Source organism: Xyrauchen texanus, chromosome 10 (assembly GCF_025860055.1).
Source record: "Xyrauchen texanus isolate HMW12.3.18 chromosome 10, RBS_HiC_50CHRs, whole genome shotgun sequence".
In the NCBI taxonomy this organism is placed as follows: domain Eukaryota; kingdom Metazoa; phylum Chordata; class Actinopteri; order Cypriniformes; family Catostomidae; genus Xyrauchen; species Xyrauchen texanus.
Genome location: NC_068285.1, coordinates 3,627,610 through 3,647,790, shown reverse-complemented (window position 1 = coordinate 3,647,790; position 20,181 = coordinate 3,627,610). Strand labels below are relative to the sequence as shown.

General features: G+C 34.8%; 2 protein-coding genes across 5 annotated transcripts in view; one reads left to right on the top strand and one right to left on the bottom strand.

The window, feature by feature from the left end:
* The window catches only part of LOC127650293 (zinc-alpha-2-glycoprotein-like), a 58,114-nt gene extending 45,927 nt beyond the window's left edge, over positions 1–12,187 (bottom strand). Inside the window, exons 1-6 of one of the 4 annotated variants that reach the window (XM_052135618.1) lie at positions 8,204–8,756; positions 5,508–5,777; positions 2,798–3,064; positions 2,299–2,577; positions 1,978–2,106; positions 30–1,218 (exon numbers count right to left, since the gene is read on the bottom strand). In XM_052135618.1, coding sequence (XP_051991578.1) covers positions 1,109–1,218; positions 1,978–2,106; positions 2,299–2,577; positions 2,798–3,064; positions 5,508–5,777; positions 8,204–8,591 — 1,443 coding nt within the window. In that variant the 5' untranslated portion in view covers positions 8,592–8,756 and the 3' untranslated portion in view covers positions 30–1,108. Of the gene's footprint in view, positions 1–29; positions 1,219–1,977; positions 2,107–2,298; positions 2,578–2,797; positions 3,065–5,507; positions 5,778–6,681; positions 6,874–8,203; positions 8,757–12,008 lie in introns of those variants that run through there. The other 3 variants (XM_052135617.1, XM_052135619.1, XM_052135621.1) reach the window with 3 other exon arrangements.
* LOC127650298 (neoverrucotoxin subunit beta-like) overlaps positions 1–20,181 on the top strand; it is an 86,918-nt gene that overhangs the window by 6,978 nt on the left and 59,759 nt on the right. The window lies entirely within an intron of this gene.

Below are 20,181 nucleotides of genomic sequence, written 5' to 3'. Positions count from 1 at the left end.
TATTAATATAATATAATAATACACACAATTTTTATGGTGAAATTGAAATAAACTGTTGATATGGAGAGACTGTATCAGACTCTGTATTGGTCTCGGGACATCCCTACTTAAAATTGTTGTGAGAAATAAAGTTTGAAGCAGTTTGAACATTTGAATGTAAAGTATGAAATAACTCATGATAGCTTATAATCTGGACTGATCAAACAAACTTTGGGTCTCATTCACTAATAATTATGTGGATTTTGAGTAATTATGAGAGCAGAAAAAGTTCTCATGCTAATTTCAGCCGGATTCATGACAGATGTACACGCCAATTTATTCTTACCCTCATGCAGATGTTAATGAATCTGGATTATTCAAAATGAAGGAGTGTGTTAGTCATTTATATAAGATAATATTTAATAATTAACAGATTCATTTTTGCTTTTTTCCATGTTTATAAGGACACCGGGAGTATTTGAACTGATCACACGTGGTCAAAAATAAATACAGGTGTAAACGTGGTCGAAAACATTTTGTGATCAGATCAATAGATCCACATATGGAGGAAGTCAAAAACAAACATCACATTTGAATGTGAAACACTATTTGAGTGTGTCGTCCCAGACAGCAGTGAAGCGCCAACACTCACCTGTCAATCAACCGCTGTGCTAAAACAAGTTTAAACTTTGCTGGTTATGTTCGACTTTAAGTGAAAATAACCGTCAGATTGGAAAATTTAAAAAGCAAATATATCCTGTATATTTGATCTGTGAATTATTGGAAATGCATGACAGAACCAGAAGGAAACAGGGCCTATCATTGTGCACACTGTATTTGTAGTTTAGTTGGTTGTAAATTTTATCACAATTTTAGAAAACATTTTACTGTGAATGTATTGATGGATCGAGAAGTATTTTTTAAAATGTTTTGTCCAGAGATTTTACACACAAATATATGCATGTACACTGATAGTGAATGAGACTTGTTGTTAATTATTGTTGAAATGATCCAAATAAAACCGTAAAATAGTTAAAAACACAGTCCAGTCAGCTTTTCATAAAAATTATTTTCTATCTCTGCTTGCAGAAAGTCCATGAATCTGACGTGGAGATACCTGAATGATCTCTTACAGTGTGTTTGGTGAATCATTCTCAGGTGAATCAGCAGCATTGAGTCGTTCTGTCTTCTCAGAGTCACTTTTCTCTCTTCTGTCAGACTCATTACAGTTTAACTGGACTAGAAGAGATACAGCAGATTATACATTTATACAATACATATACATTTCATAACCATGAAAATATGCTTTATATTTAGCGTGAGAAACACAATCATATATGTATGTAGATTTAATGTGTCAGCACTAAACTTTTTGTCTCACTCCAGCTGTAGATGAAACTGTCACTTGCCCCAATCACACCAGTTTGCATTGTCACTAATGTTAGTTAATCATGTGTGCGTTTATGTCTTACCAACATTTGATATTATATATTAAAATTGTTGTTGTGAATTCAGCTAATTCAAAGATATCATCAAGGTATTGTGTTCTAGCAAAGATGAGATTGCAAGAATGACTTGTGATTGTCTTGATATATTTAAATATTCTTATATTTTACATTCAAAAATATTTCTATAGTATAAAAGAAGTTAAAGGGGCCATTCACAATCGAAAGTGTTTTTGCACTAGACCGACGTCTTGAGCGTCACGTCCTGCTGTGTTTAATGGACCCATGGCATAAAATAAACAAAATGTTTATTAAAAATCTTTTTATAATCTATTGAAGAGTTAATTTAACATTAATATTCCAAGACATTCAATAATCAAGTTCTTGTGAAATTAATGTTGAATAATAATTTTTATCCTGTGAGATTTAGAAAGACACCTCAGACATCAAACCAAGAAATCTGACATACAATTCTTGAAAATTAATAAAATAAATGTTCTGTTGTTTAAAATAGTTAAAGTAATAATTTCCATATTAAATAATTTGAACTCACCATTAGACCTTTTTTTTTTGTGGATATAAATAAAAATCACAATCATGAACACTGTAAATGTGACTGCTGCTATTATGATTGTTATAATATTTGTTCTAGATGCTTCACTGCAGTTTCTGCATTTTCCATCTGCAGAATTAAAAAAGACAAAAATATAAACACATTACAAACACAGAAATTTATAATTACATTCAACAATTATTTCCAGATGTACACTTTAAAGAAAGCTTAGCCTCTTTTACAAATGTGTGTTCAGGTCAAGAAGCGACACAAATACAACAAATGGCCACATATTCACTCAATACTGATGATCATATTTACCCCATTCTGATATAACTGGCTCTTTTACACTGATGTGATTGACATGACACTCAAAACCCTCTGTCTCATTTCTGTGGATCTCCACACTGATTCTCAGCTGAAAGGTTTCATCACCATTTGGTCTGATTCCAGAAGAGTTTATATGATCCAGTTTAATGCCGTTCAACATCATATTCATCTCCAGGTGTTTGGGGTAGAAACCAGTGGCCAGACAGGTCAGAATCAACTTGTTTTGGTCTTGAGGAGATTCAACAGCAAACACCTCAACATCTGGAAGAGCTGGAGTAAAAAGGACCAACAATAAATATGGTTATATTTCATCATAAATAATAATTCAGTATATTTACATCAAATTCCAGAGTTTTATGACAACATGAACACATTCAAGTTTTCATACTTTTATTTGATTTCATACATTTCCTCTTTAATTAGTATTTACATAAATAGCTAAAAAATACTGCTAGAACTACTATTACTACTAAAACTGATTGAAACATACTTCTTTGAGTATTATTAAATGTGGAGATCCAGTTCATGCAGATCTTGAGTTGATCCTTGATGACATGGTTTCGTGTTGTTTGACTGTCCCACTTCAGTTTTGTTTCTTTGGCTTTGGGATTTGTATTGATCCACTGTGTTGTGTTAAAATTAAAGGCAATAAAATCTTCTCCATCATACTGATACTCATTAAACACAGTCAGATACTTGATTGTTCCATTAAGTTTCTCCACATCACATCCAGCTCTTCTCTGAAGTAAATGAAGCTCTACAATCACAACACAAATATTGATTATAATCTCACACAAATTATAGATAATTGCAGTTTCATAACAAATCCGATGATTGATCAGAGAAAACCCACACTGTGAAAAAAGAATCATTCAGCAAATACAGCGCAACATGATGCAGTAAGATTTTTGGGTTCTCTCAACGACATTTGAATAATTGTCCTCAGTAAAATTGCTTTGTTTAGTCAATGTGAATTTGTTCATTCACCTAAATGAAAAAAATTGTTGTTGAGAGAACTAATAATTTCTAGTTCAGCCAACTGACAATTCACAATATGAAAACTTTCGTTTGGTCACCATTTAAAGTACTTTCATATTAAGTTAACAGCAATCTTTGCCTCTGAAGAGAGAGGTATGTCTTGCAAGGCGGTAAACAATTGTTTAATGTAGACACACAAGAGACCTCAATCCTTAACACAAACCTCAATAATGGTGACAATCAACAAAACTAATTAAGTTAAAAGATGAGCTTCTAACATCACACAACTATTAACTAACAGTGCCAAAAACAACAACAACAAAAAGCTTAAATAAAGTCAGCAAAGAGCAAGGAACAAGCCTAAAACACTAAACACATAATTTATGAATGTTGCAATGCATGCTGGGAACTCACACATCAGTAACACTGTTAGGCTAGTTGGGACAACATTTGGGGACTATTTTTGCTCTAACAGGTGTTCCCCTTCTGTCACTCTCTCGACGTTGTGTCGAATGAAGTGACACAAGGGGTCTTCTTTGGACTCCGAATCGTACCTCTGAACCTGAGAAAAGGCCAATGTCAAGTTGGCAGACAGAATTTGCATGCCCCGCTCCAGACATACAGGTATAAAGGGACGCGGGGCAGCGAATGCCAGTCAGAATTTTTCTTCGGAGCCTAATGGTTGTACTACAAACAGCTGAATCAACTCCCTTTCTACTCACCTTTATCACCGAGAGGCTTGGCTGTTGGATCCACATGGCGCATTTTCCAGCTGGCATTCTCTCTCTGCACGCTGTGCAGTCCATGCCCCTGGGCGCTTCGACAGCGCTTCTTCCTGGTGTAAAAGAGTGTATTTTCCAAAAAAAAATAAAAGAGCTTTTTCCACTCACTAAAAGAGTCAGAGCGGCATTGAACGTCCTTTTCAGGACGCATCTTTTTCAAGATGCCTTTCCGCCCGTGTTGTTCCTGGATGCGGGCGATATCTCTCCAAGAACGACGGCCACAATCGCTGCCTCGTGTGCCTGGGCAGTGATCACACAGAGGCAGCATTCAGTTGGATGGTTCATGTTCTCATTGCGAGAACATGACCATGGCAATGTTGCGGTTAGCGGCTCTCCTTTCTGAAGGTGAATGCCACTTTAGCGCCCCGGGCTGTTCCTTCTTCCCACGGGATTGAGGACGACCCAGCTGGCGATGAAGGCGATATGGAGATTACGACGGGCTCGGTTTCGCCTGGTAAATCCCAACGAACCACCCGCCCCCCAGCACGCTTGTTTGCTTCCGTCCGGGCTTGGGATGAGCGCGACTCGCCGCATGGCCAGCCCGCGCTCTCCCTCGAGCCCCTGGGCTTGGATGCATCACCACTGCATCGGAGAGCGTTCAGGCATCTGACGCGGAAGACTCGATTGGACTGCCGCCTTCGGGATGGCCCACCCAGTCTGAGGCGGACGCGCAGATGGCTGATATGCTTTTCGGGCGGTCGAGAGCATCGCATCCCATGGAGCAGGTTTCCAGGCGTGTCGTAGTAACCACGGACGCCTCTCGACAGGGTTGGGGCGCCGTGTGCAACAGGCACGCTGCTGCCGGCACATGAAAAGGTCCCCAGCAGCGTTGGCACATCAATTGCCTTGAGTTGATGGGTGTAATCCTTGCCCTACGGAGGTTTATTCCACTAATCCGAGGCAAGCACGTTCTGATCCGTTCAGACAGCACCGTGACGGTAGCGTACATAAATCGCCACGGCGGCGTGCATTCTCATCATATGTCACAACTCGCCTGCCATCTCCTCCTTTGGAGTCAGCCGCGACAGAGTGACAGAAGGGGAACGTCTTGGTTACTATTGTAACCTCCGTTCCCCGAGGGAGGGAACGAGATGTTGTGTCCCTCTTGCCACGGCACTAGACCTCACACTGTAAATGGTCGTGCTTCATCCTTTCGGCTCCTCAGTGCAAAATCAGTGCAAAATCCTTTATACCCGTATGTCCGGGGCAGGGCATGCAAATTCTGTCTGCCAATTTGACATTGGCCTTTTCTCAGGTTCAGAGGTACGATTCGGCATCCAAAGAAGACCCCTTGTGTCACTTCCTTAGACACAACATCTCATTCCCTCCCTCGGGGATTGAAGGTTAAAACAGTAACCAAGACGTTGTTTCTGTGAAAAAAAACTAAAAACATAAGCTGGATAAAATGCAATTGAATTTCTTACTGTGCATTAAACTCACCAGAACACTTGTAGTTTGTGCAGTTTGACAGAATATTAACCTGCAATAGAAGATTTTTAGGATAAAACTGAAACCAGTCTTTATAAAGTTTTAAATGACCCCGGATTTCTGCATTCTGACTTTTAATCTTCCAGTCTTGTTCTTCATTACTGTAGTGAATGATCTTTATATCGTCATACACACACAAACCACTGAACACAGATCCAGAGAATGTGTCCGGTGTGGAAAGACCGGTGAATAGACAGTGGAGTGAGTGTTTCTCTGGGGAAACTAAAAAAATACAAACAAGAAAAAGAATCATCTTTTACATTACAACTACTTGTTTTTGATCAATAATTAGATTCTACACATATAAAATGATGGTCAGATGTAAAAAGACCAAATGCTTGCTAAGGCCTCTGTCACTTTACACAGTTTGTTACAGGACCCCATCCTTAAATAAACCCCACACAAACACAACTCAGGTTCATTATTCAGTACTTGTTATTCAGATATTCTTATCTATTAAACTCAATGACTATATAATTATAATATCTGTATAAAAAGTACTGAATATTTACTCCCAAAAACAAGTCTTGTGCAATACGAACAATAATATTCAGAGTGTTTTACAGTTGGTTTCATGTCTCTAGGTCAAACAGTACTTGAGTTTAATGGAATTAGATTATTACAAACATTTAGAATACTATATTTTTTGGAAAACATATAGAATGTCAATTTCACAAACAGAGCCTTGAGTCATGAAAGGGATATTTTTAAGAACGTTTCATATTTGTTGTGATGTCATATCAAATGTTTCAATTGTTTAATTGATTTATGCTGGGCAAAGTAAACCTATTCATGCATGTTCAAGTTGGTTTAGCTTGAAAATGTGATAGGTAAGGAGAATGTCCAATGTAAAACAAACTTTACCGCACTAGGGGAACAAACAATATAAGAAAGAAAAGGTAAACTAGTCTGCCCAAACGCCTTTCCCAAGTATTTTGGCTAACTACCGGCTCAAACGCCCAGTTTTATATATATGAACATAAAGCAAGAGTGGCATTTATAAGATCAACACCCACAAAACTAACAAACAAAAATCAAGACTCAAATATAACAAACACAAACATTAAAACACCATTATTATTTACATTGAGACATCTATATGAAGGAAATATACAGAAACTCTTACCTTGATGCACAACACTTGGAAAAAGAAGAAAATATAAAATAATAAGTGCACCCATTGATATTGATATTGCTATGAAGAGAGTGTTAAAAATACATTATACATTAATAAAAAACATTATCGTGTAACTTTTCTTTAATTTGTATTCGCGCACAGATGAACGGAGAAACGCGCTACAGACAGAGTGAAAGTTCTTCTTCTTCTTCTTCTTTGGGCTTATTGGCGGTTCGCATTCTTAAAAAGAGCATTACCGCCATCTACTGTAGGTAATAGATCAGAGACAATATATCACAACTCCCAGAACAATCAGGACTCGTGCTTTCAATGTTGCTGCGTGTTCAGCTCCTCCATCTACAGCCAAAGTCCCTCATCTTCCAGAGAGGGATACTGATACTAAAAACACTAATAGCCTATCTATATTCTAAAGATCAAATTTGTTCTACTTAAAAACTTTATTATTAACCTACCCCCTCTACTGAGTTTAAAACCATCTTTAATGTTAATTGTTGATTGTCTTTCATCTCAAATTCTTCAATTATCTTACTTCTTTCTTCAGAATATTTATTACACTTAATAAGTACATGCTCCACTGTTTCTCTGATTCCACACCATTCACATAATCCTGTAGGATGTTTTCCTATTATTTGCATTGTTGAATTAAGTCCTGTATGTCCTAGTCTTAATCTAGAAATAATACAGTCTTCCTTCCTTCTCCCACTTGAATTCCTTCCTCTACCTACCAATGGTTGTATTAAATATAAATGTCTACCTTTTTCCTCATTATCCCAATACGATTGCCAATTTTTATTTATCCCCGTTTAATTATTGATTTGATTTCTAATTTACTATACCTAATTTGCATATCTATATTTTCCTTTGCCATAGACTGTTTTGCTAGTTTATCTGCTTCTTCATTTCCAGACACTCCGGTATGTGCCGGAACCCATAAAAACTGAACTCTCTTATTTTTTTGTTGCATCATGAACAATATCTGTAAGATTTCCAAAACAATATCCTGTCTAGTATCTGATTTTTGAACTTCCAGGCACCTCAAGGCTGAACTTGAATCTGAGCATATTAAAGTTTTACTTAGCCCCATTTCATTTATTTTATTAAGTGCTATCATAATTGCTAGTAGCTCTCCTGTAAACACAGATACATGATCTGATACTCTTTCCCCTCTTGCCACTTTCAATCTGGGAATGATATACGCTTACCCCAACCTGTCCCTTCTGTGGATCCTTAGATGCATCTGTGAAAACCTTTATATATTGTTCATACTTAATACCAATATATTCTTTTGTCATCTCTGCTTCCAACATCCTCTGATCTTTATCTTGTCTTGATTCCAATAAGAATAGATCTACATTTGGTTGAGGTAAAATCCATAATGGTGTTGTTGGTAATATTACTGCTGGAATAACTCTATACTCATTTAATTTCATATTCTGAACTAAATCCTTAATAATCCAACCAAAACTGTTAACTTTTCCTTTCCCATATTCCCAACATGTTTCAAGTATACCTTTTGTTGGATGACTATCCTTCTGCCCTTTAAGGTTTACCCAGTATGCCAGTATCAATTGTTTCCTTCTTAAGTGAATTGGCATCTCCCCCATCTCCACCTGTAAAGCTGAAACAGGAGAGGAAGGATAAGCTCCACAACATATTCTCAAAGCTCGTGATTGAATTCGTTCTAATTTTCCTAACTGTGACTTAGTTGCTGTTCCATATGCGATACAACCATAATCTAATACTGTTCTTATCATTGTTGAATAAATTGTTTTTAATGCAACCCTATCAGCTCCCCATTCTCGTCCTGAAATACACCTCATTACATTTAAAATCTTCTTACATTTATCCTCCATCTTATTTATATGTACATTCCATGTAACCTTTTCATCAAACCACATACCTAAAAATCTTATCACTTTAACTTGTTCTATCTCTTTGTTGTATAAATTAATCTTTAGATCTATACTTGACCTTTTATTTGTAAAAAATATATATTTGGTTTTCTCCACTGAGAATTTAAAACCCCATTTGTAAGACCATTCCTCAACATTTTTTAAAACTGCTTGCATTTTATTAACAATATACTCTACATTCCTACCTCTAAGCCACAGAGCTCCATCATCCGCTGAACAGCGATTTATTTACATTCTTATCTATTGTTGCAAATACATCATTAATCATAATAATAAACAACAAAGGACTTATAACACTACCCTGAGGAGTTCCATTCTCAATTATTCCTTTCCTTGATATATATTCTCCAATCTTCACTTTAATATTCCTTTCAATTAAAAACTCTTTAATCCAATTATATAATTTTCCTTCTATTCCAATTTGATCTAACTTTATCAACAAACCCTCCTTCCATAACATATCATAAGCTTTTTCTACATCAAAGAAAATTGCTACTAGAGTTTCTTTATTTATCAATGCTTTCCTTATATCTGATTCCAATTTAACAATTGAGTCCATTGTACTCTTTCCATGTCTAAAACCATTTTGATATGGGGAAAAACATTATTCTTCTCCATATGATACATTAAACGATCTGTAATCATTTTTTCCATAACTTTACCTAGATGTGATGTTAATGCTATCGGTCTGTAGTTTAAAGGGATACTTGGATCTTTACCTGGTTTTTAATGGGAATTATTACTGCTTCTTTCCATCTCTTAGGTAAAATCCCTTCTTCCCATACGCTGTTATAAAACTCTAGAATAATTTTAAGAGATTCATCACTTAACTTTTTTAACATTACATAACTAATTCCATCCTGTCCAGGAGTTGAATCTTTAGTGTTTTTTAATGCCCTCTTTAATTCTGAATATGAAAAGGGCACATCTAGAAAACTATTTGTTACTCTCTTTTTTCTAAAATAAATGGATGTTCTTTTAACAACTTCTCCCTCATTTCCTTACACTCCTTCATCAAATTGTCCGAACTATTTATTTTTGAGAATTCTTTTCTAAACATTTCTGCTTTTTCCTCATCACGTATTGCTATTTCTTCCCCAATACATAACACAGGGTACTCATATTCTCTTCGAATGCCACTCATTTTTTTAATCATACTCCACACTTCCTCAATTGGAGTATTTTTCCCAATTTCTTCACAATATGATCTCCAATACTTTTTCTTCACTTCCCTTATTGTTCTTCTAGTTTCTGCTTGAGCCTTTTTATATATTATCATGTTTTCCCAATTATGAGTTTTCCTTAGAATTTTAAGTGCTTTCCTTTTCCTTTTAACTGCTATTGCACACTCCTCATTCCACCATGGAACTATTTTCCCCACCCTCTTTCCATTGCTTTTTGGAATGCATTCTCTAGCAGCATTCTGTATCACTGATATTAATTCTGTATATATTCTTTCAATTATTATTCTTTCATTCATCTTGATCATTTTTAATCCTTCCTCACATATTCTTTTGAATTTTTCCCAATCTGCTTTCTCATACTTCCATTTTCCTATATTTCCTTTCTTTATCTTCCCTATCTCATTATTTACAATTGAACTTAATATTGGGAAATGATCACTACCAGCTGTACAATTTAATACCTCCCAATTTATTATTCCCCCTAATGCATTAGAAACAATTGTTAGATCTATTGCAGATTCCCTCCCTGAATTTACATCCATTCGTGTTTTTGTTCCATCATTTATACAAACCAAATTATTCTTTTCCATCACCTCTTCAATGACCATACCATTTGCATCTGTCGATAAACCTCCCATAAAGTATTATGGGCATTAAAATCCCGCACCATATTACTCTACTTCCTCTTAATCCCTTTATTGCTTCCATACTTTCTTGTGTTAATTTTTTACACGGATTATAAAAGTTTATTATAACATAACTTTTATTTCCAAACCATATTTCTACAACTATATATTCCATCGTTTCCCCTTTTTCCAAAACTCTATAAGGCATTCCCTCTTTTACAAAAATTAACACATCCTCCTCCTTTTCCTTCTTCCGATCTCTTCTCACACTTATGTATCCTTTTAAAACAAATTCTAGTCTAGGATTCAACCATGATTCTTGAATACATATTACATCTGGCTTATCTTTCATTTGATTTATATATCCTTTAAATTCTTGACCATTAGCACAAAGGCTCCTGGCATTCCATTGTAAAATATTTAACATACTAACCAACCCCTAAATCCTGACTTGACTGAGATTCTGTATTAAGGTTTTTCATTATATCTTCACCTTTCAATCCCTTAATATCTAGAAATCTCTCTGCAGCCTTTACTATTATTTGTAACTTTTCTGTTCTCCTTTCTGTTTACGCTGTACAATTAATTACCTCCACCATGAATAGCACAAAATTTCTCTTACTTACTAGCATTACATCTTCTGGTACTCTACCTTCCTCAATTCTTCCTGTACCTTCATTTCTTTTTCCATGCTCCATTCTCTCAGTCTTACTTTGCCTATCTCTATCATTTACTACTTTCACAGCTTCAGCATAAGTTCGATTATTTTCTGACTTTTCTTGTTGTACTTCCACAGCCTTTTTCCTCACCTCACAACCTCCATATGCTGCATTGTGACTACCTCCACAGTTGCAACACTTCAATCCTACTCCTTCTCCGCACTTCCCAAATTCGTGCTCCCTCCACATCTCGCACACCTCATTTTAGATTTACACACTGACGCAGTATGTCCGTATCTCTGACAATTATAACACCTCAAAGGAGGGGCTATATACTTCCTAATCGGATAACTAATATAACCCATCTTAATCCGATCTGGCACTTCTTTTCCTTCCAATTTTAGACGTACTGACAAGCTATCCATTCTTCTACCTTCTCTGTTCATTTGTAATCGGACTGCATCTATGACCTTTGCCCCCTCAGATTCTTTTTTAATTCATCCATAGTAACTCCTAACGGAATTCCATTTATTACTCCATACACCCATGACTCCTGTCCTACAATCTTGTAATTCATTACCATCTGTTTCCCAACTGTCTTTATTTTTATGGCTTTATTTTTTTGCTCTTCATTCCTACATGCTATCATTAAAGCTCCATCTTGTAGCACTTTTGCAAAAGCTATCTCTCCTACCAGCTTTTTCAGTTCATATGTCAACATCAATGGATTAACTCCTGAAACTCCTACCTCTCCTTTAAACTTCAATATTATCCTAAATTCACTCTTGCTATTACTTCGTTCTTCCCCATCTTCCTCACTAGCTATTGAACTGCTTCCTGATCTTTCCTCCTTACCTTGTTTCCTCTTTTTATTAACCTTTTTTCCTGTTCTGACATTTGTCCATCCTACCTCCATATCATCCTCTTCTTCACCTGTATCTTCCATTCCTAGAGTCTCTGATCCATTCCCAGTTCGATTTCCTCGATCCCTCTTACTCGTATTTTTTGACTTATTTGAAATGGCCGCCATGCACCCCCACGCCGTCCAACCGCCTGCTGTCCCGCACACACACTGAAACGCGTACCCGAGAGACACGCTGCGTCACACGCCATCCCGATCACACAGCCAGAGTGAAAGTGTTTCAGTGTCCCACTCTTGAACGAATCGTCCTTAAGAGCCGAATGTCGAGTCGGTTCACAACATTGAACTGAATCGAACTTTAGTTCCGGGTTGATGACGCAAGACGCACAGCAGAAATAAATACTTTCATTTAATGTTAAAGGTATTTGCGCCTTGTTAAAAAGGAAGGCAATTTTTTATTTCAAAAGAGATTCAATGCAGACTTTTAATTTCTTCAGTAAATGTATGCATCACTAAATGACCATACATTTTGGACAAATAAATGGGGCAACGACATTCGGTTCCCATGTGAACTTGTTTTGAAAGGAACGTTTGAAGGGAAAATTCTAAAAAAGTCAATCCTGTGCATTTGGAAGATGGCTTATATTTATTATATTATATTAAAATGTTTATGGTAATAATGTTTATATGGAAAACAGGACATTATTACAAGAATTTGAAGAAGATATCTCAGGATTTCTACAAGTATTTGTTAATGCTAAATTAGGAGGAGATTGGAACGCTATAAAAACCCTACATTAGATGGAGTAATAAGGATGGATCAAAGCAATCTAGGCTCGATTTTTGGTTGCTTTCACAAGAACTTGGGAAACAAATCAAGAAATTGACATTATACCCTCTGTACTTAGTGACCACAGAATAATTTACTTAGTTGACCCGGGGGACATGGGGAATAGGAGATAAGGTTTTAATTACTGGAAATTAAAAAATGCGCTCCTTGAAGATGATGCTAAAATTAAAGGGGTCATGACATGAGAAACCAAATTTGCCTTGATCTTTTGGTATATAAGAGGTCTTTGTATTATTAAAACGTCCTGCAAGTTTAATATTTTAAGACGTCCTCCCCATTCTAAACGAATCATTTATTTAATCAAGCTCAAAATACAGCTCGTTCTGGATTCATGGTTAGAAGTGACGTGTCGGTTAGAAGTGACGTAACAGCGTTTGCATATGACCGCCTCCAGCACAAGATAACTACGCTTTAAGCGCTAAGACAACTACGCTCATTTACGTATGCCGTGCGCCTCACAAGTGTTCAGTCGATGGACAGCGAGCTCTGACAGAGACTACTTGTGCACAGGAAAATTACGATGCCACACAGATGTGCTGTTCCTGGCTGTGGTCAAACAAAACCTCTGAATAAGCTGCCGAAAGATCCAGGCGTCAGGGAAAAATGGATGCAGTTTATTTTTTGCGGACGTCCCAGTCACGGCAGTGTTAACTAAGCGTTTGTTCTGTACATTTTAAGGATGACTGTTTTGAGAACAAATCTCAATATGATGCTGGCTTTGCCAGAAAACTGTTGCTCAAAGATAAGTCCGTGCCGACTATTCTGGGAACAACGACGACGCAAACTGTAAGTAATCTATTTTAAACTTTAAACTACTTTTTAAAGCGCAATTTCATTCATTATGAATAATCACAGTGTTTTTACTTAGTTTACTTGCATATTGTTCTGGCTGGGGACGTCAATAATTGATACATAGGCACTGACGTTAGCCAATCATAACAGTGGGCGTTAACACTGAAGTCTTAAATGGAAAACGCCCCCAAAACAGACTGTTTGAATCAGAGGATGAGAAACAGGGTGGGAAAAGGTCATAAATCACTAGATTTTAAAAGTTTTTCTTAAAAAAAAAGATATTAATACTATAATTGCACCTAAGGGAACATAATAATACAATAAAAAAAACCATGTCATGACCCCTTTAATTGACCTTACTTAGCTTAGATTTTTCCAGGCAATCTGTTTGCATGCTTTTTCTAAGTAAACTTACTTATTTGGCTCAAGTAAACTGAACTCAATTTTTTAAGTAACTTTAACTAGTTACACGTAAGCTTAACTCCTCTATAATTAAAGTATCGTTGTTTTGATTGAATTATTTAATCTGGGTTTTGGTGTGTATTATACAGTATATGGGGCATTATGACAAGACTATGGCAAACTTGACTCTACTCAGTACCTTTTAGTGCACATATATCTGCAGTTTTGTAAAGTACAATTGAGTAAAGAAGAATGGCTTAAACTGAACAGGCTCCAAGTTCACTAGAGGTAACACAAATCACTCTCATGGTGACTTCACAAAAATATCATTTGTAAACCAGATACTACAAACAACAACAATCATTTTAGAGAGTAAAAAATAGATTTAGAGAGTAACGGTAACTTCATTAAAACTTAATATTGAGTAAACAGTGTTTTTTATCATTTGATATTACTATTAGTATTTACAGTGTATAAAGAGTTGTTATAGTAAAGCCAAAGTTTATAATCTCTTTGGAAAACATTGGGAAATATCAAATATACTATATCAGCTATTATAAGGGGGGAAGGAGTTACCTAAGATTAGGAAAGTATAATACAAAACATATATTTATGAAAAGCAAACAATATGTGATAGGAATACAAATCTATTAACCAAATTACAATGAGAGTTAGATCATATATATGAACATAAAGCAAGAGTGGCATTTATAAGATCAACATTTTAAATATGATTTAATCTAGAGAAGAGAAAGGCTAAAAATTCCTTTATAAAGAAACTTAATATTATTAACACTTTCGCAACAGATCCCAAACATATTTCTAACTTCATTGCAAACTTTTATGGACAATTACACTCCAAAAACCGCAGTATTAAAGAAAGTTCTTGGTTTCTAAATGAAGGAATATGTAAATGTAATGAAAGTTTAAAAAACAACAGGATCTTTCAGAAGTCTTTCTCTGTGTATTTCAAGAAATATTGGAACATGAGAAACTGCTGGTTTAATTACTCTAATTCCAAAATCAGGGAAGAATTTAATTAATATAGACAATTGGAGGCCTATAAAATTAATCAATAATGACATCAAATTATTTTCATTCATTTTTGTTTAAAAGTTAATATCAGATCAAATTATACATGGAAGATATATAGGCATATATAGATATAGATTATACATTTCTAATTCATGATAATAGCTATATCTTTTGTAATCTTTTTTATAGATTAATATAAAGCATTTGATACTACAGACCACAGATTTATACTTAAAACTTTGAGTTGTTTTGGCTTTGTCAATAAATATATTTGTGCAATTCAAATACAATAACTGTAATATCTCTATTAAATTACTATTTGGGACCACCCCTAGATTTAATATAAACAGAGTCAAGCAAGGTGATCCAATATCTTTATTATTCTCGATGGTAATGCAAGTAATGTGTCTTCATATTAAAGTTAATACATTTCAAGGCATTCAGATATTTGATCATGAAATTAAATGTTCCCAATTGGCAGCTAAATTTCTAAACAATCTAATATTTCTAATATTTCTAAACAATGAAAATGAATTTTAGTGTCACCATTAATTTTCAATAGTATCTTGGTTAAACTGCTAATTAATTGCTTTTAGTCTATATTTATTGCCATTAGGTCATCAATTATGTACTTCCGCTGACAAAATTATTTTCAGAAGAAATAAGCATACCGTCTATGGGCTGAAATATGTGCCACCAGAAACTGAATTTGAACCATTATATTTGAATTTGAATGGCTAAACTTGAATAATTGCATTGAAAAACTGAATTTGAATCACATCATTTGAAATTGTATTGTTTAATTAAAATTGAATTTATTCAAAAACTGAATCTGAATTGTATCATTTGAAATTGAATTTATTCGTTTGGAACTGAAGTCCAATAAAATTTGATCCTCACTGAAAATTAAACTCTCTATATATCTTCACATTCACTTCTCACAATTCAGATTCAGTTCTCAAATTCAATTTCAAGTTACTGAGACAGACATCCGGGTAGTTGGAGGATGAAGGAAGAGCAATCGAGCGCAGATCGATAGATAGCGTTCATTGGCGCACAGGACTCCTCTTGGGCCAATCAGCACCAATGTTTTGGAACACAGTACGTTACCCGCCATCAAACTATGGAATTACGATTGTGTCAATAATAATGAATGTAACTTTATAAAACTGAACGTAACTTTTTCAGAAACTATCAAAAATATTCCATTACAAAAGAAGAAAAACACAATTCAAATGAAAAAAAAAAAATGAACTCAGTCGCACGAATTTAACAGGCTCTTCAAATATGCTTCATTTTTTGTTAATGTTTTTCAAAGATTCGTTTTCGCAAATCGTGGATTCTGAATACATTGCCACAGATTTCGCTTACGCTTCGCAGTTTTTCGTTTGCTGTTTTGAGACAAACCTCTCGTGGAGGTGGGCTTAACAGTGATCTACTCTGATTGGATAGTGAGCTTTTGATGGACAGGTGCTCTCTGACCCGGATGTACAGACGTCACTCAGTGGCGCGCATATTAGAAAGCTCTCGCGGTGATTTGTAGTTATGCAATACGTCGTGCTTTGTTGTATTACTTACTAACAATATGTAAATAATATTTGACCTATAATGATATAATTTAATATTATATGAGACCTTCGATCGTCTAATAATCGTCTTCGATCAGTCTGTAAAGATGAGCTCTCAGGAGAGACACGGGCGGCATCATCTTCCTCTTATTTATTTAAAAAAAAAAAATATATATATATATATATATATATATATATATATATATATATATATATATATATATATATATATATATATATATATATATGTTTTTTAATGCAAAGAACAGGAACATACAAAAGAGAAAGCATACGTACATCACATAATATCAACCAAAACAATAAAGAAGACAAAAATAAATAGAAAAAATAATAATAATTAAAAAAAAAAGATAATAATAATAATGTATATAACAATAAAAGAAGAGGTAGGGCATTACATCACACAAAAATGTTCACATGAAGAGATCAAATGCAATGCAGATTCTAACAGTCCTTATGGCTTTCTTATTAGTAGATACTGAAATCAAATTTAGATAATTTTCTATTTCTTTTAAGAAGACAGAGAAGATAGGTTTACAGTTTAAAAATTTGCATTTGTGAATATAGAATTTGCTTAAGAAAATAATTAAATTAATAACAAAACGTTTGTGGGGTCTGAGTCAAAATACCCAAATATAATGTTTCTCATATGGAGAAGCCTGGCAAAATCTTACACTTGATAAAAACATCAATTTCATTCCAGAGCTTCTGAGTGTAATGACACGACCAAAATAAATGAACCACTGTTTCATCAGAATTCACACAAAAAGAGCATGTTAGCTCAATGTCAGATTTAAATCTTTGTATAAATTTCTTAACAGGATAGAACCTGTGTATCAACTTAAAGGAAATTTCTTTCACTTTATTTGTGAGAATGAATTTCTGCTGTAAAGACCAGATTTTTTCCAATTAAGGTTACCAAATTATTCCAAAAGGAAATAACAGGTGGAACAGAAATCAAATCCTTAATAAATAAAGATCTTATAGTTTTTAGCTTTCGACTCTGAAAAACAGATTTGACCAACAGAAGTATCACAAGGTTTAGGAAAGGATGCAGTAGATACTGGGGTGAAGTAATTACGGTTTTTAAAAAGCATACATAAACCAGAGGGAATAGCACCCATTACTGTAGCAAATCCTTTTGAGGTTACTGGTATTTGGTATTCAGAAAGAAATTCTGAATATCTGAATAAAAGACCTTGCTTATTAAACAAATGCTCCACTCCTCCTCCTCTTGTCCTTCAAGGCAGCTTGAAGTAAGTTCGTGTTACTGAAGTAACCAATAACATCGATACAATTTTCTAATTTTACAGAAAACACTCTAAATTTCAACACAGTGGTGGAATATTGCATATATTTTATTATATTTATTCACAATGTTTTGATAAACACATATAAAATATCATATTTTATATATATTTTTTAATAATTTTTTTATTGTCATTCACAAGTTTGCAATGCACTGATGTCATGTCATGATGTTATGTAGTTTGATTGTTTGCTCTTTTGCACAGTTATTATATTCAAGGACGTGTCAATGTAGACAGTGCAGATATCAAACTGGTCTTCATTCTACAGCAAGGCAGAAATCTTGGTGCAGATGCTGCATCTGTACATAACAACCTTGAAATTCTTAACCAGTCGCTCGGGAATACCAGCACAAGGCAGGGTCAGCAGCAGTCCGTTCAGCAGTCGGGGCAGAGTCAAACAGTGGACCAAGATATGGCCAGGTTTCAGTTTTGCAGTCATGACAATGACAAAACAGCAAAATTTTATTTAGCATGCATTTACAATACAACAATAAATTTGCAAAATAAAGCCAGAACTGTTGCACACTGTAACGTTACATGAATAAAAGTTTTATCGATGTTATTGGTTACTTCAGTAACACGAACTTACTTCAAGCTGCCTTGAAGGACAAGAGGAGGAAGATGAAGCCGCTCCGTGTCTCTCCTGAGAGCTCATCTTTACAGACTGATCGAAGACGATTATTAGACGATCGAAGGTCTCATATAATATTAAATTATATCATTATAGGTCAAATATTATTTACATATTGTTAGTAAGTAATACAACAAAGCACGACGTATTGCATAACTACAAATCTTCTTCTTCTTCTTCTTTCGTTTATTGGCGCGTTGCATTCTTAGTGCATATCGCCACCTACCTTTGCTGTTATGCAGTCATGATTTCTTTTAATCAGGTTTTCCTTATTATTATTTCCTTTGATTCTTTCTCACATAATCATCCTTATTTATTTGATGCTCCATCTCATTCCATCTCCCATAGTCCGCTTGGCGCTGCGTGTTCAGCTCCTCCAAACTGGACTATAAAATCTGGGACAAAACAGACCATCCTTATTCTAAACTAAATCCTTTCACTTAATCCAGTATTATATATGTATTTCATTAATATTCTATATCCTTCTCTATCCTTATTAAACTCATAACCTAACAAATATGATAAATCCCTATTAACCTTCCCTCTTTCATTTAAATATGATATCAATTCCTTCCTTTCCTCCTCATACCTTTTACAATCATATATCACATGCTCCACTGACTCTTTCTCCCCACAATTCTCACATAAGCCTGACTCATGAACTCCAATTATAAAGAGCTGATGCATTCAATCTTGAATGACCAAGTCTCATCCTAGTCATAATGACCTCTTCTTTCCTATTTCTACCATTTATGCTTTTCTTAGTATCTACCATTTTTTTAATATTATATAAGTATCGTCCCTTAATATCTGTATTCCACTTTTCCTGCCACTCTTTAATAATATTTTCCTTAATAATAGATTTAACTTCACTTTTACTTAATGGAACATTAAAATCTATTTCTTCCCTTTTTAAAGCATTTTTTGCTAACTCATCAGCATACTCATTACCAGCTACTCCTACATGCGCTGGCACCCAACAGAATCCAACTTCTACTCCTTTCCTTTGTATTAGCCATATTAATGAAAATATTTAGACATCAAATCTTCTCTAGAAGTACAATTAGTAAGTAGTGATGTTAAGACAGAAGCAGAATCAGAGCATATCACTATTCTGTCAGGCCTAACCTCCTCTACCCATGTTAGTCCTATTATAATAGCTGACCATTTCAACAGCATAAATTGACAATCTAGAAGTTAATCGTTTAGATATTGATATTCTGAACTCTGGAATATACACTCCTATTCCTGTAATCCCTGTTCTTGGATCTTTAGATCCATCAGTATAAATGTTCATACTTGCATAAAATCTTTCCTTTATGTACTTATTAACTTGAGACTTAATTATACCCATTTCCTCCCATTCCCATTTCTTATCTGATATTCCTAAATCAATTTTAACCTCAGGAATAATCCAGTTCGAACCTCTCCCCATACAGGTGACACACTACACTCAATATTTGCAATCTGATATTTCTCTGTTAACTGATTTATCTTCCATCCATATCCTCTCTCAATTCTACTTAAATATTCCCAACAATTATTTAAAACATCTTTAGCTATATTTCCTCCAGTGTAACTCATTAAAGATGTCCATAATACCAAAGACAGTTTCTCTCTCCTTAAATTCAATGG